At 36.1% G+C, this 24,639-nt stretch overlaps 1 protein-coding gene across 4 annotated transcripts in view; it reads right to left on the bottom strand.

Moving 5' to 3' along the window:
* The window catches only part of Ap3s1 (adaptor related protein complex 3 subunit sigma 1), a 41,849-nt gene that overhangs the window by 3,852 nt on the left and 13,358 nt on the right, over positions 1-24,639 (bottom strand). For 2 of the 4 annotated variants that reach the window (XR_007835562.1, XM_051201125.1), the window contains exons 4-6: positions 7,794-7,865; positions 5,805-5,912; positions 2,834-2,874 (exon numbers count right to left, since the gene is read on the bottom strand). Coding sequence is in view for 3 of the 4 variants with exons in the window: in XM_051201125.1 (XP_051057082.1) it covers positions 2,839-2,874; positions 5,805-5,912; positions 7,794-7,865 (216 nt within the window). In the remaining variant the exon portion in view is untranslated. The remainder of the gene's footprint in view (positions 1-2,833; positions 2,875-5,804; positions 5,913-7,793; positions 7,866-24,639) is intronic. The other 2 variants (XM_051201126.1, XM_051201124.1) reach the window with 1 other exon arrangement.

Raw genomic sequence — 24,639 nt, 5'->3', positions numbered from 1 at the left:
CATGTTTTCTCTCCCATGAGATTAAATAAATTAACAGAATTAAGAGAAAGAAAACAAAATGAAGTCTGCAGGTATACCAAAATGAGGCCAAACAGATAGAAGACTTGTACAGACATACTCTTGGAAATTTCAAGCACCTGAATCACAAAGATAGTAATGGATGGATATGATTTGTTTTTGGTTTTGTTTTTAAATTGCCAGACCCAAAAATAAACAAAATATGTGCAAGCAAAACTGAAAAAGCAGCATTGCTAAAATATATCTGGAAGAACCTGAAAACTTTCTCTTTCTCATGCAGATATCAGTTTTCTTGAGAAAACAGAAATTAATATTTATGTAATTATATCATAATGTATAAAATACCATACTGCCATCTTAAAATATTTTCTTCAAGCTTGAAATATAGCATTATAAGATGGTAGTTGGAATAAACTATACAAACTAAAGTCTTTCTTCATCCTTCCTTCTGGAAATTGCTATATGAACATTTATAATTTTGACCTAACAGCCAAATCAAACGAAATAAGACCAAAATTAATAAACATGGTACTAAATGGTTTCAGACTCAAAATCATTAACAAAATAATGACATGTTTTCAGTTAATGTTTTTCAGTGAAACAGAAAATCCCAAATCTTTTAATTTCTTAGTGGAGTCAGATTAACTTTTAATTTGAGGATTTATATCGCTTTGTCCTTGCAGGTAACAGTGGCACACACCTGTAATCCCAGGACTCTCTTAAAAGCCAGTCTGAGCTACATTGCCAAACTGTGCCTCAAAAACAAAACAAAACAAAACAGAAAACAAACAAGCAAGACAAAACAGGCTTGTTTCTTGCTTTGAAGGCAGTACTTAACATCATGATTACAAACACATTAGAAATGTTGATGACAATCTAGTGGGCAATTTTAAATTTTAGCTTAATTTCAATTTCAAAAAATTTAAACCCTAAAAAAAAATGAACTTACATATCATCTCCAGTTTCAGTTTTAATTCCTCTCTCTCTTTATGTTTCTTTTTTATTCTCTTAGTAGGATCTCACTACAAACCCTGGCTGGCTGGGGATTCTCTATGAAGAGCAAGCAGGCTTGCCCTGAAGTCCACCTGCTTCTGTCTCCCAAGTGCTGGGAATAAAGATGTGTGCCACCATGTCTGGCCCCACAGTTTTAATACCTGACACAGAATTTGCCTGGGTGAAATAAATGCAGCAGACTAATAACATTCATGGGTTGATTATAGGTGGTTTTGACCATAGCACATGACCTCAAATAAATGTCCCTGTATCAAGTTAAGGAGAAAGTATCAACTCATGTGCTGACCTTCCCACATCTGTATCTTAGGGCCATGTTTTCTATTCTCTACTCTTTTGAAACAAATATAAGTTAAAAGACCCAAGTGATTATTGGCACTTTTACTAGAAAGTAGTTTGATACAAGTAATTACTGAACATAGAAATTGCTGGTGATCTCAATCCATGAAATGAATGAGGTCATATATTTTCCATACCAGAAAATAATACTTAGATACAAGGACCAACAGTTATATCTGAGCTTCATGATAATAGCCCATAATTTCAGAATAAGACATAAATTATAATTATTATAAATCTATTACTATGCATCACTACTTCTTAAACTCATCCAGAGTAATAATGTCGTGGCTAAAAGGCAGTGCCAGACTCTCAGGAAGGCATTTCTAGTTATTCAGGGCAAGGAATGACTGTTAGCTTGGAGAGCATTTTATCTATCATAGGACTCAGTAAATTATTTTGATTTGGAAATTTTCAATTGCAAATTACAACCATCTCAAGTTTTTTTTTTTTTTTCCTGACATTATTTTGTTTAAGAAAAAAAAAAAAAAAAAAGAACCCATTATCATCATCATAAAGCTTTTTAAACTAATTCACTGTTAATTTATGGTGTGAAACAAGATCAGAGGGGTGTATGTTTTAGAGTAGGTATGGGGGGGAGGTTGTAGGTGTGTGTCTGTGTATGGAAGAAACAAGAAAAATTAGCTTTGTAAACCTAGGAGTTTAAAAAAGAAACTTTTCCAATAAGCTTTAAAACACAATGCATTTCAATGTCTGGAGTGTGTGTGTGTGTGTGTGTGTGTATGTGTGTGTGTGTGTGTACTTTTAAAACACTTTGTTCATCTGTTAAAAGTTTGGTCTTTTTGTTAGCCACCATTAATATGAACCTGTAGGTCAAAACTGTAAAAGGAATTCTGTTAAGATTTTGGAACTGGAAACCATTTTAGGAGGAAAGGATACTATTGAACAATCATTAGTCTAAACCTTCACTGCTTCCCACTTTATATGAAAACTCAAAAGATTTGGCTTTTGGTTTTCAAATTCATAGCTTCCAAAACCCAGCAGGTAATTTTATATTAGAACCTTAATATAGAGATATTTTTAAAATAATACAGGCATATTTATATATATACATATATTGCCAGAGTTAAACTGAGATTAGTTCTGCTAAGGGGATGCTAAAAATTAACTTATTATAAAAATATAACGTAAATTGTCATTTCTACAGATGCAATTTTCAATTAAATGACCATGTTTTTATTTAAAAAAAATTTTTTAAATTTTCCTTTTACAATGCAGGCAGACAAAACAGAACAAACATGACGCCAATGATATACTAGTAAAATACACTACGTCCAATAAAAGATGGAGAAACTACAAGGATAAACTAGAATGGAAAATAGGCTACAGGGACTATATGGGTTCATTAACACAAAGAATTTTTGAGTCTGGCCTAAAAAATAATTGCCTTCGACATCATTTTGCTTTCCCTTTGTTAAGTACGTTTTCTCAAAGTCAGCAATACCTTGTCTACCTGTCCTGTCTGGGAGACTGAAAGATAAAGGTCTGTAAGAGAGAAGAATGGAAAGAGCTAGAAAGATCAGGATGTTCAGGGAAAAAAGAGAACTGACTTAAAAAGTAGTAACTAAGTTCAGACCCATTTACCCACCTTAAGAATAACAAGAATATGTAATTCCAACAAGCCTCCCCACCCCCCTCTACCACCCCCCCCCCAGAATTCCTTTTATTCCCTGGCAGATTGCTGGGTGCCTCTCAAGCTTCCCCAAGCCCCACCCCACCAACATCCCAGCTTAAAAAACCCTTCTCTTCCAAAAGCCCAAAGAGACAATAAACCATTGTTTCCTCTCAAACCACAATAGATGAAATACATCTTCATGCCTTTGTCTCTCTCCTCCTTCAGGGTCAGGCAGACCTGTCCTACTTGTCTAGGTGGTGGGAATTAAATGGGTCACTTTCTTCCACACTGGAAATGCACTATCTTAAAGTCCCCATATTTAATTTTTGACAGGTAACCTAAGTAAATTCATATTTTAAAGGCCATATCTTAATTATATTCAAGATGCTTTTCAAAAGCTAGATTATAATCCTAAAATAGCTCACATAAATTTTAAAAATATGATTCCTTTTACCAATCTGAATTTAGTTAAGTCTTCTTTATTATTTCTCCTTTATAATAATTTAACTGAAATTTACTAAGAAATTAATACTTTGCTTTAGGTTCATGTGTAGAGCCACCTGGCTGGTTAGATCTAAATACCTGAAGTTAAATTTAAAAAAATTAAAGCATATGAAGACTTGAATTTTAGTGTGTGGTCTTCCAAACATTGAAAAATATAGTTAATGACAACTTGAATGAAGTCAATATAATTTCAACACAATTTCAAGAATAGGATATCAAGTGTAAAGAAACACATGATAATGTAATTTGGTGATTTAATCTTTATATGATTAAAATATACCTTCTTGCAAAGTATAAACACACAGAAAAAAATTAATTTGGCAGAAGAGTTAATTATATGTATTAAAAAACAGCTAGTGGATGACCATTAGAAACAGTCACCAATATCCTAAACTGTTTAAACAGGATTATACCTGTGAAAGAAACCTAGCCCTGCATAGTAATCTTATAAAACCATAGCATTCCCATCAAAAACGTAAATTCTGCATCTTGATACTTTCCATAGCTAAGAAAAACTGTCTTATTAATGTAGTCTACTGGAAAATCAAAAACCAAATACCCAAAATCGATTCATGATTTTTGCAAATACTATATAAAAACACTATATAGAACAGAAGTAAACAGAAAACATAAAAAGAAAAGGAAAGAAAAGGAGGGACTACCATTAACAGATGAGTCCCTAAAATGTGAAAAGAAAAAAAATAAAATAAAACCCAGTCATGTGACCAGTGGATGTTTACAGATTATTACAGAGTTTACAAATTTTCCCTCCATTTAGACCAACTACTGATGCACTATGTTATTGTGGCCCTGGCATTTAAACCCTAGTTAAAAACTACTTATGTAGTTTTGTGAAGCAATGTTGAACAATTTGTATACATTTCAAGTCAACATTTTAAAACTTTAAAATCACCCATTCAAGTTAATAGTTTTCCTTTTACTGTACTAAATAATGTTACAAATAAATATACTGAATAACAGGTTTTTTTTCCTTCACCTAAAACTAAACTATCTCCGATATCTACTGCATGTTTTTTGCTTTCAGAACTCAATAATGGAAAGCCAGGTGGTAGAACATAAACAATCCAGTTAGAGTCCTGACTTTATGCCCTGCATCACCACCATATGCCTCTCCTGTTGGAAACCAACAGGGATGGCAAATTGAGATAAGAAGAAATGGAAGACTAACTTTACTTTAAAACACATAAGGAGCTTTATCTGTTTCTCATTCATATCCTATATTTCCTTAAATTAATATGAGTATTGTATCAAACTAAACTTCAAATATCAACAAGATATTTCCAGAACTCACCTGTTATAAATTTACTTAGTAATAGTAACCCCACTCCTTCTATGGTAGCACTGACTTGAAACTGACCAAGTGTCTGAACTTCCACTAATAATTCTTTTTGTTTTGTTTTGTTTTCCAAACTGAGTCATAAAAATGTAAGAGCAGCCTTAAAGGCTGGACATGGTAAATATGCTTTGAAATCCCAATACCCAAGAGACAGAGATGGGTGAATCTCTGTGAGGGCCAAGACAGCCAGGAAAACATAGTGAGACTCTGTCTCAAAAAAAAAAAAAAAAAAAAAAAAAAGGTGTCTTTAAATAAATAAAATGGTGAATAAGTTATCAAGACTGCTCATCTTTCTAAGCCTGTGTGGTAAGCAGCAACCATCAAGAAAATATGAATTTGAATGGTCCAGGCCCAGTACCTGTCGCTGACCTGAAGCATAGTTCTTGAGAAGAGTGACTAATTCTAAAGCAGGGTTTCACAAAGCACTAAAGTGTAAATGGCCTTACTCAACCTATTCTAAAAGCACAGAATTAGCAACAAGCAACATATTTCCATTACAGAATACAGTAAAATTTATTTGTTAATGAATAAAATATGTAACTAACTTGTAATTCAGCTTTGGGAAGGATCTAGAAAAGAGTAAGGTACCGAATCTCTTTTTCTCAATGTGAAGATTTGCTAAACATCTATTAACAAAACATGACTTCCTCAGAAAAATCCTACTTCCTCTCCTTTTCCCCCTCCAGAAACAATTTGAAACTGTACTTGAAGGCAAGCTACCACTATGATTAAAAGAATACATAAAGTTATTTGGAGGCTGGCAGTCTTGAGACATTTTGGCATAAAATGTGCATACTCGTGTATTGAAACTAAATGGGCACTCCAACCATGCCTAAAAGTTGATACTGAAGGACAAACAGTGAAGGCTACAAAGTCATGCATAAATAGCTCATGGTCATGCTCAGAACCTTCACTAACTAAAGCACTGTCCAGTCTTACCTCGGATTTCTCCAGTTTATTTTGTGCATCAATTTGTGTAACAATCTCATTCATGTTGGTCTCCAATACCATTCCCCCCATTACCATTTCTGCAAGAATATTGTGAACCTAAAAGAAAAAATTAATATAAATACAAACAATGCACTATAAAAAGTTTCACTAGTTCAGTAATTTTTGTTTTGAAATCTGCTGCAATCATTTGTAATCATACTCCATTTTCATCAGTACTATGAAACTTCAGGTAACCTATGTAGGTATTAAGTTTATTTTGTCAAAAACAGAGATATTAGTTCTCCACAAGATTACTGAAAGGATTGAATTGGGCAATCTATAGAAGTAACTGAACGAAGTAAGTGATAAATATTAACTACAAAATCCTCTTTCATCTGTATTTTTACTTTCTGGAGGTTTCATTTACCTGCAGTTAATTTTGATCCAAAAAATATTAGATGAAGAACTCACAGAAATAAACAATTCATAAGGTTTAAATGCATGCTTTATTTCATTCTATTCAGAATGTGAATCACTGTAAGCTCCTCATCCCAGACCCCTCTAACAGGACATAACTAACTCAACCTCTCCTGGAGGGAGAATGGTCAGGCTCTGCCCTACAGAAAAAAAGTAGCCCAGAGTCAGTCCACAAAATCTTACTAATCCCGACCACCCTGGAAAGCTCTTCCCCAAAGGGACTCTGTATAAACCCACCTCCTGTTCAGTTCTTTGATGTATTTCATCAGAGCGAGGCCACTTCCCTTTACTATCTTTCCCAGTAAATCTCCTATGTGAAGGTTGTCATACACTGTGACTTTGTGGTATCACTTGGCTCACAAATACCAGGATACCTTTCTCCTCAAAGCTGCAACACTTCCACTGGGGAAACCTTTCCTCTTAAGCTATAACACAATCATCCCTTTCTCAAAAACATCAACAGGGTCTAGAGAGATGGCTCAGATTAAAAGCACCGGCAGCTCTTTCGGAGGACCCAGGTTCAATTCCCAGTTCCCACATCTCAGATCACAACTGTCAATAACTCCAGCTCCAGGAGATCCAATCAGACACCCTCTTCTAGCATCTGCAGAAAATATACATAAAATAACAAATAAACTGAAAAAGTAACCAACCCCCCCAAAAGACCATACAAACCAGAAAAAAAAAAAAAAATCAGGTCTCTCAGCTGATAGAGAAAAACCACCTTCACTCATTGGGAACTCGGGAACTTTTCTTCTTATGTACCATTATCTCCAAACATGCAGCAACCTTAGTTAGAGACTGCGATTTCCTCTCACCTTCAGCTTTCAAAAGCCATCAACTCTAACCAATTCCCCAGTGGAAATTTCCTTCTGGCCATTCCAACAAACTCTTAATTCACTTGTTTTAAATCTCAGTGCATACAAAACTAATTTCCATGCTGCAGGGGAAAAAAAATGTCTTCCTCCAAACACACACACACACACACACACACACACACACACACACACACACACACACAAAAAAAAAAAAAACACTGCCAAGAAAAACTTGTTTAAAACATTAAACTATTTCAGAATAAAGTCCAAAATCCAAAGCAGTAACAGCTCTTCAAAAATCAGTCCTTGTGATTAGTGCCAAACCCTCTTTACAGAATAAACTGTATTTTATTTTTGGCTTTATGGTTCTCTCCTTTTCTAGACTCCTTTTCTGTCCATAAAACATCTATTCATTCTTATAACCCAGTTGAAATGCAATTTTCTCCAATCACAAACCCCCATGCAGAAACAACCATGTTTCCGCCAATACCCTGCCTATACCATTTCCTATCATTTCCTCTTCTAGGTATAAACTCTTAGAAGAGTCTCACTATTTCCTCCAAAGCACAGTGGCCTGGTTCATGGTAAAAAATAACAGAATAAAAATCATTGAGCATTAAATGGTATTTTACTCTGACAAATACAAATTAATGTTTTTCCTAAATAAAAAGCTTAAAATATTTGACAATATAGAAATTAGTACCTTGTCTACATGGAATATTAAATCCAGTTCACAGACATTTTCAAAACATTTATCTAATGTTTCCACAAATACCTATGGAGAAAGAAAAGAAAAAGATATTTTTGAAAAGTGTATACATTCATTCAAATTTCTTATCTATACGGCAGACAATCCTTACTGTCTAAAAACTTTTCTATTATCAAAACTTCCTTTTGAAAATTCAAAATTATAATAAAAAGCAAATGTTACTGTCAGACATACTAAAACTACATTTTATTGTGTAAAACATGCTTCTGAAAATTACTAAAAATAAATAGATCAACATCATTACTTATAGTTAAAAAAAACAAATATTCAAATAAGGTTTCCATAAACCTTGCATAAAAGCACAGAGTCCAAGCTTCTCTCACATCTAATGTGATCAGTCATGTTTAATTACAAAATTATGGTAACTAACCCTAGACATTATTTAAAGAAAGAACAAGATCTCATTATCAGATTGAACTGAATCTCAATAATTTGTATGACTTTTTGAAGAGTTACCTCAGTAGTCATAGGTTCAAACCCTGCATACACATTCTCAATGACTTATTTCAGGGCTTGCCTTTGCTGAGCTCCTAAAAACTAAGCTCTGACTTTCTAGAATATTCTGATAATAAGTGTTTTTGAATGCATATGGTAATTGAGCCTTACCTAACTGACCTGATTGATCTGAACAGATTATCAGTCAGTATTAGTAATATGCTGTATTGCCAACACCTGCTTTCTTTCTGCGGATCTTTAACTTACATACCAAGGTCAGTCACACAGGCACTATATACTCATGTGACTGACCCCTAATAAAAGTCAATACCCAAGCTAGGATGAACTTCCCTGGATTAAAATATGCCATTGCATATTCCTAGGGAGTTGAATGTCCTGTGACTTCCATGGGTAGAGACCTGGCAGCTTACAATTTGTTCTTCCATATAAAATTTCTCACCATGTGTCTTTGCTTTTTCACTACATAAATCCTAAACATGAGTACATGATAGATTTGAATCCTGTTAAAATGAGTAAGTCATCTTAAATTTCATCCTGCAGTTTAACAAATAAATACTCAACTATCATTTATACCCTTCTCAGAAGTAGCCTTCACACAAAAGCAACCATATCATTTATCCTGCATACTAAAGCAATGTAGAGAATAAAAAGGAACAGCTATAAAAACTACCACTAAACCAGTATGCAATATTATTATAACACAACAGCACCCTGGAACTGCAAACACATACGAGAAACTCTCAGGAAAACTGAAGCATATTGTAGCCCTATTCATGGGTGATTCTGTGAGGCAAAGAGCTCTCAACAGCAGTCCCATGGCTGTAACCACTGCAAATTCAGGGCCATTTATACACATCCACAGTGTGATGCACCTTACAGAGCAGCCTGTATACTATTCCTGCCAGTAAGTCTACCCTCTCCTTTTCTAGATTCCTTCCCATGCAGAGAACATTTGTTCATTCTTTAAAATCCAATTTGAATACAATGTTCTCCAATCACTTGAGGAGTGTACTTGTGTGATAACTTTCCAACCACCCTCCTAAGTAGTGTCCTCAAAAGTTTTAAAGTCCAATTTTTTTTTTTTTTTTTTGCTGTTCTTAATTTAAGAAGTCTCAATTTAAGACACCTACAACATGATAAAGAAAACTATTCTCCCAGAGGTAAACAAAACACAGATTTATGACCTTCTGCATCATCTAACCTCTTCCTAGTCTCAGAATTATAAAATGATAGAAGGATTACTTATTTTCTGGATTATTGCCAAGTTTTAGTTAAACCACTTGACTGGAATATTTAGAGCACAGTTCCCAAACCTCAGGTAACAAATAATAGCAAATATTGTACACCTGGAAAACACAGGATGGTGATAAAATGAAAAGAGTAATAGAAAAGTCTAATTCTTCTGGTAAATACTGATACAGGACCAAGACAAAATAACTATATGTTCCAGTTGCCAAAACTTCAGAATTTTCTTGTTAACTATATGCCAACTGGCCTGGCAGAAATGAAATGTTCTAGGTACACTTTTGTATTTCTTCAATCCAAAGAAATGGGAATTTCTCTTGCAATCTCATGTTCACAGAAGGAAAAGGCATCAGCCAGAGTGGGAACTTGTCTCCTAAAAAGAGATTTCACACAGTTCTAACAGCATATGAAACCACCTTACAGGATGAGATTAACAGCAGGCAGGACCATATCTTGACTAGAACTGCTTAGATGTGCATATCCTTTGCCTTCTATTTAAATCCTAGTCTATTTCAGGACTCTGACTTGGAAGGGGCTCTCATATTTTTGCCCTTCTTCCCAATGTAAACACCTTGAATACATTCTTCTCTACTTTGCACTTTAATAGGCTTTCCAAGGACAGGTGGCCAGACCTGATATGGGGCACAGATTGTGACTCTCATGTTCAATGAAAGAATTAGCTCCAAATATCTCAGAAAATAGATGAACAACAACAAAGTAATTTTAACTATATAGTTTTAGCTTATAAAATTAATTAAGATTCACATATACACCATTCAAACATTAACTGTGGCTGAAAAAATTCAAACCAATTTTCTTTTCATTCAACAAGTTATTTAATGTAATTAGAAAACCCAGAGCACACAAGTTGCATTCCTAGCATAAATCTATTTGAAAAATACAAAAATTTGTTTTTTTATTAATTTAAAGGACCTTGGAGGTTCTGGATCACAAATAATAATAGTAGTAGTAGTAGTAGTAGTAGTAGTACCACCATACAATTATAATTTCTCAAGGAGAATGATTTTTTTAAAAGTCAAGGCCTAGAAGTGATATGGTAAATAGCACCCCCTTGTGTCTTATTTTTAGAAAAAGATACAAGTTTAGAGTCAGTGTCATACATGGCAAGAATATAAAAACCAAAGTCTTAACCTCTGCCTTAATGAATTCAAAGGCTAGTAGGAGAAAAATTGCTTTTACTTTATTAGAGGACATTTTAACTTCTTTCACTTGGCAAATTAGTACTCAAACAGTTTAATGATGATAGACATAATCAGGACAGTGACACATCAACCTTGTTTCATCTTAAATAAAAAACCTGAAAGTCCATCATGCCCAGGCTAACAAGAATCTATTACAAGACAGCTTAATACTATCTACCTACCAACAAAGGGACATGTCCTAAGAAATAATAATGATTTGTCATTATGCAAACATCACATAATATACAGATATGGCATAGCCTACAACACTTAGGCCATATTATACACAGAGATAACACAGACTACTATTCCTACTGTCCTGATGAGTAAACAATTTAAGATTAGGGGCTGAAAACATAGCTCAGTCGGTAGAGTGTTTGCTTATCATGCACAAAATCCTGGGTTTCACTTTACAGCACTGGATGCACTGGGTGTGGTGGTCTACCTCCACAATTCCAGCACTCCGGAGAAAGAAGCAAAAAATCCTAAGTCCAGGGTCTTCCTTGGCTATACAATGAGTGCAATGATAGCCCTTGGATTACAGAAAAAACAATAAGAACAATGCCTCCTAAGATTAAATTAAGCAGAAAAGAAAATGATGCAATTAAGGGGCATACTAAGTACGAAACATAAGGCTGGTGCTGATAAGACATAGCATACTGTTTTGGGGTAAACTCACGAAAGAAGTAGATAAGGGTGCACTGTAAAACAATAAAAAGTAAAGAAGCAGATAAGGGTGCACTGTAAAACAATAAAAAGTATCATGTGATATGCTCAGTCTAATAAATGTCACGTATACCTCGACCAGCAAGGAAGACACAACGCTCAGACTCTTCTTTTTAAGCAGTTTATTCAGGAACCTTGTACAATCTTCTGACCTCGGGGAAGCCCAGCCCACAGCTTAAAAGCCCTTGGGTAGTCAACCCCAGCATGCCATGTGGTGAAAAACAGACAGGTCCACATACATGGAAGCAAGCCAGATTCTCAGCCTTGGCCAAATATGGAATTGTTTAATACAGAGAGCGCTCACCATCGGGAAGGTGGAAGGCGGAAGTCAGCGCCATTTTTAAGGTGCGGCACTTCGCAGCTCTCTACAAATAATGAATAAACCAGTCATAGAGTTGTTAATTAGTGTCCAGTCATACAGTTGTTAATTAGCTTTGTCGACTTGACACAATCTAGATTTATCTGAGAAAGGACTCTCAACTGATTATTTGCTTAGATCAGATTGGCCTGTGGACATGTCTGTGGGGGATTTTCAATTGTTATTTGACACAGTAAGGCCCAGTCTATGTGGTCAGGATCAACTCCAGAGAAGGTGGGAAAAGAAACTATGCATGAGCATGTGAGCAGGACAGCAAGCGCTTGTCCTCCATGGTTTCTGATTTACGTTCCTGCTTGAGTTCCCTCTATAATGGACTATAACTTGTAAGCTAATACAAACCTTAACCTCCCTTAGTTGTTTTAGTCTTTGGTCAGAGTACTTCAGCAACAAAGAGAAAAATATAACATTTACTACTGGGTACACACACAGTTTTCCTGTGTAGCCTTGGCTATTCTAGAACTCCACACTGTAGACCAAGCTGGCCTCCAACTCAAGAGATCTGCCTTGCCTCTGCCTCCTGAGTACTAGAATTAAAGGTGTTCACCACCACTGCCCAGCACTATCAGGTATATATACAGGTAATGCAGGCAACTCGGTTACAGCACCACCACCACAAACACGATAAGGGTTATAATTTCATTAGGTGACAGGGACTTTTTAAAATCCACAATGGGACAATTGTCATGCTTTTAGTTGAAATGATGTTGTGTGACTGACTCATGAGTGCATCAGGAACACAAGCATTAACCTGTCTATACTCAAAACCCAGCATTCCCTCTAACTCAGAAATCTGAAGCAGTCTACTTACCATTAAGCCTTGGTTTCTTCATCTAGGCACAATAATGATTCCTATATTGTAAGTTTGTCATAAATAAAATGAGTAATTGTCAAAGGCTTAGAACAATGTCTCATGAAAAAAAGCACTGCACACCTTGGCTACTGTTAAAATACACACACAGATATGTAAGTAAAAATGTGTTCAAGGAAATATAAAAACAAATGTTTTAAAAGCATCCCCAAGCAATAGCACTTAGGTGGTAGAAAGGATTTCTGTCTGCATTTAGGAACTTCTGCTAAAATTCATGAGAAATGGATCCAATCAGTTTAGATCTATAAATAATGAGGGGGGGGGGAGTTAAATTGACATGCTATACAGTGAAAAGGGCAAGGTGTTAGCATATGCCTGTAGCCATAGCACTCAGGAGGCTGAGGGAGAATTGTCATAAGCTCAAGTCAAGTATGAAACACATAGTGAATTCTGGGCTAGTTGGGGATACTTTGTGAGACCCTGTTTTAAAACAACACCAAAGAAAAGAAATGATTACACCTAGTGGCATACAGCTATAATCGCAGTATTTTTTGAGGGCCAAGGGAGAAGTACAGTAAATTTAAGGTCAGCCTAGGCTGTCCAGATACATAGAAAGTTTCAAGATAATTCTAAGCTTTATAGAAAATCCTGTCCCAAACTCAAATATTCATCTCTCTCTCTCTCTCTCTCTCTCTCTCTCTCTCTCTCTCTCTCTCTCTCTCTCTGTGTGTGTGTGTGTGTGTGTGTGTGTGTGTGTGTGTGTAAGAACATGAGATAAAAATCTAAGAATTCTGATAATAGCCCAAGAGACATCAGTTTTTTGTTTTGGTTTTGTTTTTTGAGACAGCATTTCTCTGTACAGTTCTGGCCGTCCTGGAACTCACTCTGTAGACTAAGCTAGCTTTGAGTGCACAGAGATCCATCTGCCTCTGCCTTTCAAGTTCTGGGATTAAAGGCCTGGGCCACTACTTGCCTCCTCAGGTGTCCTTAAGAAACACATTTTGGTTTAGGTTTAGCCTAAGTCATGAATTATTCCTAAATAAGAGAGCCCAAGGAAAACAGACTAAAATGACAACCAGATAAATGGAGAGGAGCTATGAATAGAACATGTATACACTCTCCAACAGAGAGTTACTGCTGCATATGCTATTCACAATCTTCTAAACATGAGGTTTAAGGCATACTGGGAGCACTTAACTCAGCAGATGGTGGATTCTGCATTGGGTAGCCAATGAACCTGACCCAGGCATCCATATGTGAATGATGATGTCAAAAACACTGGAGATGTTGAATGGACACTTAACACAACTCAAAATGAAAAAGAATAGCTTGACTATACTCATAAATATGTCATTAGAATATTTAAGATAAATTAAGAGTTAATTCATTAGATTTTTAAAGTATATTAAGAAAAATTTAATAATTTAAAAAAGTCTATTAAGTGCTTAAATATAAAATATATTAATACAAATTAAGATCCAGTCACTCCTTTCTCTCCATAGTACTGTGTTAATGGATCTCAGTTACTACCCACCTGTTCAATGTGCTGCCCCAGCTCCTATTAACCTGAGTTTCTGCAATACTGTCTGTGTACAACAATGGCTGCTTCAACTATAGGAGCTTAGTTATGTCACAGCCTTTGTACTTACATGACTTCATATGATTTATACACTGACTTCAGAAGTTTAAGGAAGAGCTAGTTTTACTTTATAAGTAATAAATCAAATATTAATTTAAAAATTGAGGCCTCTAAATAATTTAGTATAAAAGCTACTAATGAGAACATTTATTTCAAAATGTGTATTGCCCGGCACCACAAAAATAAAACTTCTATTGACACAAACTGTTAAACTATTTTTAAGCTTCTAAATAGCTAATTTTTAAAATGACACTTGGCCTTGAAAGATACTCTTTCACCTGTAACTATATACAGTACAATTGATGTCTTGAGTAGTAATTTAAACAAAAGAAAACAACAAGTATTTATAATCTTTTCCCTACAATAGGATTCAAGCTAAAAAAAAAAAAAAAAAAAAAAAAAAAGCATGATAGAAAAAAAAATCACTACTTGGATAAACACCACAAATAAATGTTTTGGGTAACAATTGTCAATAGACACTACAACTAATGAAAAAATACTGAGAAAGCTTATATAATTGTATAAACTTAAATATTTTCAGTAAGGTATTTATGAGCAGAAAGGAAAACAGAATTTATGGTAGGCAAACCTGGGAGGCCCATTTCAACCAAGTGACTGGAGTAAATGCCCTAAGTAAAATGAATCAGTTAGGAGACCTGTCCTCCTGAGAGGAAGCGCCGAGATGTATGTAACATCAAACAGACCAGAGTGGGTAGTCATCTACAACCTAATGGCCAGCACTCTTCAAAAGACCAAGACCAGGTATGAAACACAGGAAGTGAAGAACAAAGACCAGGAAGCTTTAAAGTAATAGAGACTAAAAGCACACCTGAGTCCATCTCTAAGGAAAAAACAAAACAAAACAAAAAACTGCATTAAGAATAAAGCTGGGAAATTTTAAACAAGGTGTACAAATTTCACAAGTAGTGTATCTATCTATGTTCATTTCCTTATTTTGTGGCTTAAGTTTCCAGAGAATCAGGATTTCAGGAACAGGCTAATACCTCCAGCTCCCTAATCTTAATAATTATACTGTATTTAAGGACAATGTTAAATTCGAGGGGGGGGGTCCTAAGATAACATATATGGTATGTAAGAATTCTTTGTACTAGTCCACTTTTTTGCAAGTGTAAAATAATTTCAACTTTAAAAAAAAATCTTTAAAAGGTCAGCATGACAGCTTGGGGGTACAGATGCTTATCAAAAACCAAGTCTGACGGCGTGAGCTCAACCCTGGGAACCACACAGTAGGGTAGAAGGAGAGTTCCCTGCAAGTTGTCCTCTGACCTCCACACACATGGCACAGCACACACATACCCATTATATGTTCAGGTACATACATACATAATTTTTTTCACCAAAAATGGAATGATTAAAATATTTTGACTAACAATGTAGTAGTCAAAATATTCCTGAAATGATTCCTGAAACATGCCCTCTAGTCTGCTCAGAAAGGAAGCCTACATGCCAGTGTTCCTTTCTGCACAAGGAAATGTATGAGAACTGACCACCCCACATGACCAGAGGTGGATTTCATTTCAACAGAAGACTACAACTATCCACAGTCCTTTGATACTAGGTAGCTGGTTTTCCCAAACAATCGTTGGAAAACAAGTGGATTCTAAATCTAGATCGCCCCATGTTTAAACAGCACTAACTGAACACTTTGAAGCCACCTTCACTATAAAAGAGGAAAGAGGCATAGGGAGGGGTGGCTCCATTAGCACAGGGCACCAGGCAATCCCACAGGTCAGTAATAGCCACTTCAGCATAACCTACTTAAAAAAAAAAAAAAAAAAAAGATAAAGGGAAGATTTGGAGATCTGTTTATCAATTGTCCCAATCTGCTGTTTTTAAAAGGATTTTCATTTTTAATCGTGTATGTGCACACACATGTGAGTGTGCATGTGAGTACATTGAGTACATTGCCCGAAGAGGCTAGAAGAGAGTGTCTAATCCTCTGGAGCTTCTGAAGTCACAGGTGATTTTAAGCCACCTGGTGTGTGTTATGGAATATTAGTTTAAGATGGGTTACATTCGTTTATACTGTGGAATATTTGTTTAAAGATGCAAAGATATGTAAAGCAGTGTTACTTTGACTGTCTAAAACACCTGATTGGTTTATAAAGAACAACAGCCAATAGCTAGGCAGGAGACAGAAATGGGTGGTGCTGTCAGGCAAAGAGAATAATAGCAGAAAAAAATCGAGGAAATCAAAGAGTGAGAAAAGGAGAAAGAGAAGGAGACACCAGGGGCCAGCCACCCAGCCACACAGTCAGTCACAGAGTACGAAGAAAAGAAAGATATATAGAATAAAGAAAGGTAAAAAGTCCAGAGACAAAATGTAGTTAAAGATAAACGAGATAACTAAAAGTTAGGAAAGCTGGCTATACACAAGCCAAGCGAAGGCCGGGCATTCATAAGTAACAAGTAACTCTCTGTGTATCTGTGTATTTCTTTGGGAGCTGGATGGCAGGCCCCCCAAAGGGGGGGGGGCAACTACAGATGTGTACACTAAGAACTGAGCTTGAGTCCTCTGTAAGACTAGTATGTGTTTTTAACCATTGAACCATCTCTTCAGCTAAGCCTTTCTTGTGATATAAATGTGTCACCTTGTAAAAACGTCATAATAGCATAAAGGGGAAATGCATAAATATTTCTAAAAATAAACAGAAAAAAGAATTATCAATTCAGTTTGTGTATTATTAAGTCAGCCTTTATATTCCTTTCTTATAAATATACGATTTGATGAAAAGTGTTAAATGAAACATCACAGGCATCATATAGAATGTCTTTTCAATGTGCACACCTATTTGGCATTATTATTTAGCCCATTAGAAGGAAATCAGGGTCAAAATTATATACCTAGTAAGCAGAGCCTGAATAGCTTTAATACAAGATCTCACACTGCTAGAATTTACTGACCTTTCTAACCTCCCTATGAGCTCTATGAGCAGCATCTTCAGAGCAAGTACATTTTATAGACGAAGAAAAATACCAAGAGATTAAGTAACTCCATGAATACTATACCAATTTAGAATAGCATCCTCAAGTGAAATAACACCACAAAAGTTAGTCTAGCAGTGCTGTATTTGTGACCAATATTACACATGGAACTTTAAATTAAACATATATCTATCCCAACACCATAGTTCTTCCAAACTAAACTCAATTTAATTTTTTTTCCACTACAAATGACCCAGGTCAATGGTGTGTTAACTGTTAAATGTAATACAGGAAACTACATCAGAAATTATCCACTATTGTGCTTCCATTATCTGTGTGGCATAATATACAAATTGAGGATAGTATGACTGCTTATAAATAACTCAAAGGACCCAACATTAATATTTAATGAACTTCTGTTCTTACTATGTAAATATTTTAACATTTCCAATATACACATGCAGCAACAGAAAAGGCTCTTAGGCCAGCTATTACATGTGCTCAGTCATCACATTAAAATAGTACATATCAAGAACAGAAAAGACATCCAGTGCCTTCAATCCCAGCACTCAGGAGGCAGAGGTAGGAGGGTCTCTGCGAGTTTGAGACCAGTCTGGTCTACACAGTAAGTTCCAGGACAGCCAGGACTATAGAGAGAGACTTTGTCTCAAAAACAAGCAAAAATGATTTTGAAAAAAGAATAAAAAGGCTATTTCTTTCCATCGACTTACAAGCAATTAAAACAAACAAATCGAAGCTATTGTTCAGGTGAGTGGCATAATGGCATAAAATCTATAAAGTGTATTTAACTGCTTTTTTGAGATTTTACACAACATATAAAGTCAAACCAGGAAACTAAAGCATACTTTAAGAACACCAAATCTTTGCACAAAATATGTGTTTGTCAATTATTTGAATAGTAAGTACTCTTTTTAACATTGGAAACATCAAAATTACAAGTATATGTTTAGTAAGAGAATGCTTATGTTTTCTTTATTCTCTATGGAATAAGTAAGAAAAAATGGGTCTCTCTCAGCTCTTCTAGGTTTCTCATTTTCCACTTTTTTTTTTTTTTTCTGTTTTACATTAGAGTTGTAGCCTCATAGCCAGTGGGTGAAAACAATCAAGAAAATCAGTTCCCAATAAGCTTTTTGATGAACAGCTATTTGATGAAACAGAAACAAAAATGATGTGCTCCTCAATTCATCTTTGTCCACTCAACCATGTTATCATGGCAACTGGTTCACCCATCTTCAGCATTCCCACTAAAGCAATAAAACAACTAGTAAGCAAGAGAAAGACACCAACATGGTCAAGGTAATGACAGACTCACTACCTGTTAAGTAAATTACAGAATGATTCTTTCTTTGGTAACACAATAATTTGATGTGTAATAAGCCAAAGGTCTTATTAAAAATAGCTCTAGCATTTTTTTTAGAATTTTACTTTTATTTTTGTGTATTCATGGATATCTGTGTGAGTGTGTCTCTCCTGTGTGGGTGCCTAAGGAAGCAAAAAGAGGATGTTGGACCTTCTGAAGTAGAGTCACAGGTGGGTGTGTACCACTGATGGACTGAGGATGGGTAATAGGAACTGAATCGAGTCCTCTGCAAGAGCACCCACTGAGACAGCTCTCCTGCTCCTCTAATATGCAATAATAATCTAATAATATGCAAAATGATGTAACTTTCCTGAAACACTCTTTTCTGCATTTTATGTAATATCAAAACAAATTATCATGGTGGAACATGGTGGAACATGGTTAGCACATGTAAGGCTCTGGGTTTAATCTCTCTCTCTCTCTCTCTCTCTCTCTCTCTCTCTCTCTCTCTCTCTTTCTCTCACACACACACACTTCAAATTCCATCACCACTAAAGTTACTAATGTTTGAGAAATAAAGCCAAAACATTAGCAAAACACAACAGACATTACTTCAGTTCTGATGTACAGTTCTTGTCCTTTGTCAGTTCCTCCTCTAACTCCCTTCCCAGATGCAACAGCTGTCCTAGATGGACCACAACATCAAAGCCTAAAGTATCAAGCACAGAGTACTTCTGCTTTACCTCTAAGCAAATTCACATTCATTTTTATCTTTCTCAATAAAGCAAACTGGATTTTAAAGAAGTTATTTCTCATATTTTAACTCTCTGTAGAGGATCTAATGAATGGCTACCTTAGGTAAATAAAAACCAGTACTTTCAATGAAGCATGTGTCTACCATTTTCTTCAGTCATGGACATCCAACAGAGAAACAGAGAGAACAGGACATTATTTTCTACAGAAATACAAAGTTTTAGAATAAACCTATAATTATATACCAAATAAATTAGAAAGTGTAATAATGAACTCAGAAGGCAATGCAATGTAGTTCAGATCATTCCTCTCTGTTACCAAGTCATGTGAAACAAAAACTGTCTTCTCTTTCTTTGCTAGAAAGGTATAAAGGGAAACAATATGGTGATTCGTAAGTAGCAAAGGATAATAACCAAGCATCTTAAGTCATAGTTACTGCAGACTCAAACTTTCTTTGAAGTCTCTACTTAGAGCTTTAAATATTATCTTAAAATTATATTCAACTTTATCCTATGTTTATCTTAAATTGTCATGTTTTATCACCACCACCACCAATTAAGGAAGAAAGGAATGATGGAAGAAAGGAGAAACAGAAACATAGCAAATGCTTACATGATTACTTTGTGGTTTCATGTGACTGATACCCATCACAATAATCAAAAACCAGTGTAAGAAATAGATTTGAGAGCTGGAGAGAGCAATCAGGTTAAGAACACTAAGGGGTTTTCAGAAGACCGTAGTTCAATCTCAGAATGCACACTGGGCAGCTCACAGCTGCCTGGCCACAGTTCCAGGTTCTCCAACCTGGCTTCATTGGGTACTCAAATGCACATGCACAGAGGTACACATAAAAATAATATACATCTTCAAACAAAAAAGAATTACAGACTTGTCAAGTATGGTAGACACACACCTTAATCTAAGTACTCATGAGGCAGAGGCAGGTGGATCTCTGTGAGTCTGAGGGCAGCCTGACCTACCTACTAAGTATGAAGCCAGTATGGACTACATAATGAAATCCTCTCTTAAAAATCAAAACCAGAATTACAGATTTAAGATTTACTTATTAACAATTATAATACCAAAAGCTTTAGTCTTGCCACTTCTATGTCTAAGCTTGGTTACTCAGAATTTATTACTTAATTTTTCTGCTTAGTAATTTCTCATTTAAGATCAGGGGATGCTTCCTTCCTGCAGATTTAAAAATGTAGCTTTTCCCAGCTTACAATTTACTGACGCCACATCTCTGTGTATTATTCAGACAGAAAGCCAACAAACAAAAGTACATTTAAAAATTTAAAAATGATTTACTGGTGTGTGTCCACATAGGTATGTGTGGTTAGAGGACAACTCTAAGGAGTTGGCTCTTTCTACTGTGTGGGTTCTGTCCAGCAGGCTTGCTCAGCAAGTGCTTTTACCTGCTCTTTGGCCCACAACTACATTTTTAAAGGTAGTCTGCTTTTCTTCTTCTTTATTTAGCTTTTAGAGATGTTATTGCATATAAAAGTCCTCAGAATATATCTAGGGTTTAATGATTCTCAAAAATTAGCACATCAAACAGAACTCAGATAAAAATGTCAACAGCATGTAGTGATAGCTATATTTTATTTTCTGTATAACTATTCTAATTAACCTTTAAGCTTTACTGTCAGTTATTTTATACTGAATACTGTATATGAGGCATAAAATTCATTAATTTATTCACTCATCAAACAATTATTTCTTGAAGACCTACTATTCTTTGTATAAGATAAATCAATAATAATACAATTATAGTTCTGGTAAATAAGTCAGTAATTAACATAATCTCTAGGCCATCACAGAGCTTTTATTCTATTAGCAGGAAATGATAATAAAGCATGTCCACTATATGGTGTATAAAATGATATCAGGTGCTAAGGAAAATAAAAATACAGCAGATGAATGTTAGAAATGAAGAGGGGATTTTTAGAAAGCATGGCCGGAGATTTCCATATTGAAAAGATAGTATCTGGGTCAAAATCTGAAAGAACGATATAGAGCCAGCCAAGTAGGAGCCATTCCAGGTACAGAAGCCAGCAAGTACAAAGTCTGAAGAAGAAGTATGCCTGTTACATCAGCAAGAGGCTAAGCACATGAGAAAGGGATGGAAGGAAGATAAGCAATGGGGTTGGGGGATGTGTTAGAACACACAGGCTCCTAGGTGTTTTATGACAAATGTGCAAATGTGGCTTTTACTTCAGGAAAAGCAGAGGTTATGAAGAATCTAGCATAAAGGTGTAAGATGCGACATACTGCAATGGCTTCTGACTGATGCACCAAGTATAGACCCACAACAGCTGAAGCAGGGAACCAGCCAGGAAACTGCCAGAATACAGGTAAGTGGGTGGCTTGGACCAAGTGGTAACAATGAAGAAGGTAGTATATGGTCAGGCAAGGATTCTCTTAAGATGGAGGTAGGGTGCAGAAAATGAGACCTAAGGACAAGAAAGTACTTAAGTTCCAACCACTGTACTGCAAGAGTAAAGCTGTTCCTAACAATAAGACAAGTACTACAGGAGCTACAGAGTTCAGAACTACCCCCAGAGTGGGGCACAGGAAACTTGAGATTCTTACAATACCCAAGCAGAGACATCCAGCAGAAAATTGGGCTTCAAAGTCAATTATTCAAAGGAAAGGTCTGAGCTAAAGATTAAATTTGGTACCATCAACACATAAATAGTATTTGGATTAAAAACAAAACAAAAAAACCTTAGCAAAGGAATAAAGCAACAAAAAGAGAAGATACTCAAGACAGAACCCTAGGACATCATCAACAATCACAATGAACTAACTAAAGATGTAGGACAAAAAAATCAGGGAAGAAAACTATCCAAAATCAAGTCGAGAAAGTACTCATCAAGACTGCTAAGTACCCTTCAGTTCAGCAACAACAAAGCAAGAGAACAAAAGGAGGTTCAGATATACCAGATATACTCTCTGTGACAAAATATTTTTGCTGTCAAAGGTGAGAAAGGAATTAAGTCAGTGACAGAAGGGGACAGCACAGTGCTGCCCAAGGGGATGATTTGGACCAGAGGATAAAATGATACAGGTGGGGGAGGGGGTGCTGGAGCAAGAAAAAGTGGAAATTTCTATAAAAGGCCTGGCTCCCCAGCAAGGAGCACAGTGAGTGCAGGCCTCATAGAACACACAAGAGACAGGTAGATAGGCAGCAAGAGTTTGCCAATGTTCTCTCCTGACTGCTTTAGTTCTGTTAGTGCTCTAAGAAGTGAGGTCTAGCTAGTTTTGAAGAAGTGGTGTTAGGGTGAAAAAACATCCCACAGAGATGAACTGTGTTCAGTGGACAGCACTAAGGACTTCCTGAGATCAGTGATCTAAAGGGAGCAGCAAATTTGACTGTGCTTTTCTTGCATTCACGTTCAAATGTATGAGCACAGGCCAGGAATTAGGTGCATAGAATGCTATGCATACTGTGACTACCCACGGAATCTAAACTAAATAAGTGCGACCCAGGTAGGATCAGGGAGAATGAAAAACACACCAGATGTTAAAACCTGAGGGACCTAGAGTAAGAGAAACAACATGGAAAAATGTGACGGTGGCTGAGAGAAGAAACTGAGACTGAGATGACAGACTGATTCCCAGTTTGTATGAAAACAAGGCCTACACATGAACAGAAAGCTGGGGGAGAAGGCAAACTCTGAAGGAATGTAGTTCCAGGTTTGAAGACATAAGGCTACTGAATGTTGTATATGAGAACACCAAAGTCCCAAGAACTTTTCACACATGCACTTTTGTACTGAATGCCAGTGAGTATGAAACAACTCAGAAAAGTCGGCAGATTGTAGGTTTTTACAATCCTGTGAACAGAGGAAACTGCTATCTAGCTTGGACTACCTTTTCAAATCTGTCACAATGACCAACAGCCTTGGAAAAATAGTGTTTTCCTCCAGGGAAAGGGACAAGTTCACGTTTTTCCCTTAAAGAGCATCTTAGCCTCCCAAGAGCAGACCTGATTTACCCATTATAAAGAATTTCAGATCCCTAAGCCTGGGGTCCCCCACCTGAGTGATGAGCTACTGGGGTGAAGGCATCACCTGGCTCCTTCACAGTACCCTTCTGAGACTGAGGACTAGTAAAAGCAAATGTCAGCATGGTTTGAGGTGTTTTGTGGATAACACTTTTGCTGTTAGTAATGCAAGAAGTCTTCTGTCTCATTTTCTGCAGCTATCCTTTGTCGGTCAGCTTGTAAATGGAGGAAATCTCAAACCCTTGACAATTGTTGGCAAAATCCTCATGCATACAATTAAATATGTAGAAGAAAGACTAGTCTAATAACAGATGAAATCTAGAGATGTTTTAAACGAAAATATGCAATAAGAAAAAATTATTTTATATATAATATATATATATATATATATATATATATATATATATATATATATATATAAAAGAAAATATGCTGGAAGAAACAAATACATCTCTAGACTGAATAATATGAAGAGGCAAACACACACACACACACACACACACACACACACAGAGTCATGCACACAAGCACACATGCACAACTTGTTACTTGTGAAGGTTGAAGGCAATGGTGAAGCAATACTTAATGAATTGAAGTAGTATTAACAGGTGAGGTTCAAAATATCCATTTTCAGCCAGGCAATGGTGGTGCGCACTCTTTATCCTAGTACTCAGGAGGCAGAGGCAGGTGGATATTTGAGAATTTGAGGCCAGCCTGGTCTACAGAGCTAGTTCCAGGACAGTTAGGGCTGCTACACAGAGAAACCCTGTCTCAAAAAGTCAAAAAATAAAAAAGAAAATATCCATTTTCTTTCTTTCTTATGACTAACCTTGGGTTCTATGGACATTACAAAAGCTTTTCCGGAGACTCGGAGAAGTAAGTCTTTAGGGTCAGATGAAGTCAGTTGTAATTAATCCTAGTCCCTTGATATGGTTTGAACTGGATCATGAAGATACAGTCTAATTACTCCACATACAAGTTCAGAGCTAAACAAAATATCAGGAGATGGAACCTAGTTGGAGGAAGGGGGCCATTGGAGGTGTCTCTGAAATATTATTTTTTGTCCCTGGCCCTTCTGCTTCCCAGCTGCCATGAGGACAGCAGCATTCCTCTGCCATGATTTTCTACTAAGCTACTGCTTTACCATGGACTTGGATGTAATGGGATCAGCTGGCAGGCTGAAACTTCCAGAACTGTGAGCCAAAACAAACCTTTCCTCTAACATGGCATATGTCAGGCAGTATGCCTACCTACTATCAACTATGGAACACTTCTTATCAAACAAAACACTTT

The sequence above is a fragment of the Phodopus roborovskii genome, unplaced genomic scaffold (genome assembly GCF_943737965.1).
Source record: "Phodopus roborovskii unplaced genomic scaffold, PHOROB, whole genome shotgun sequence".
Taxonomy (NCBI): domain Eukaryota; kingdom Metazoa; phylum Chordata; class Mammalia; order Rodentia; family Cricetidae; genus Phodopus; species Phodopus roborovskii.
The sequence above is the reverse complement of the archived record's forward strand: the minus strand, read 5'-3'. Positions and strand labels throughout refer to the sequence as shown.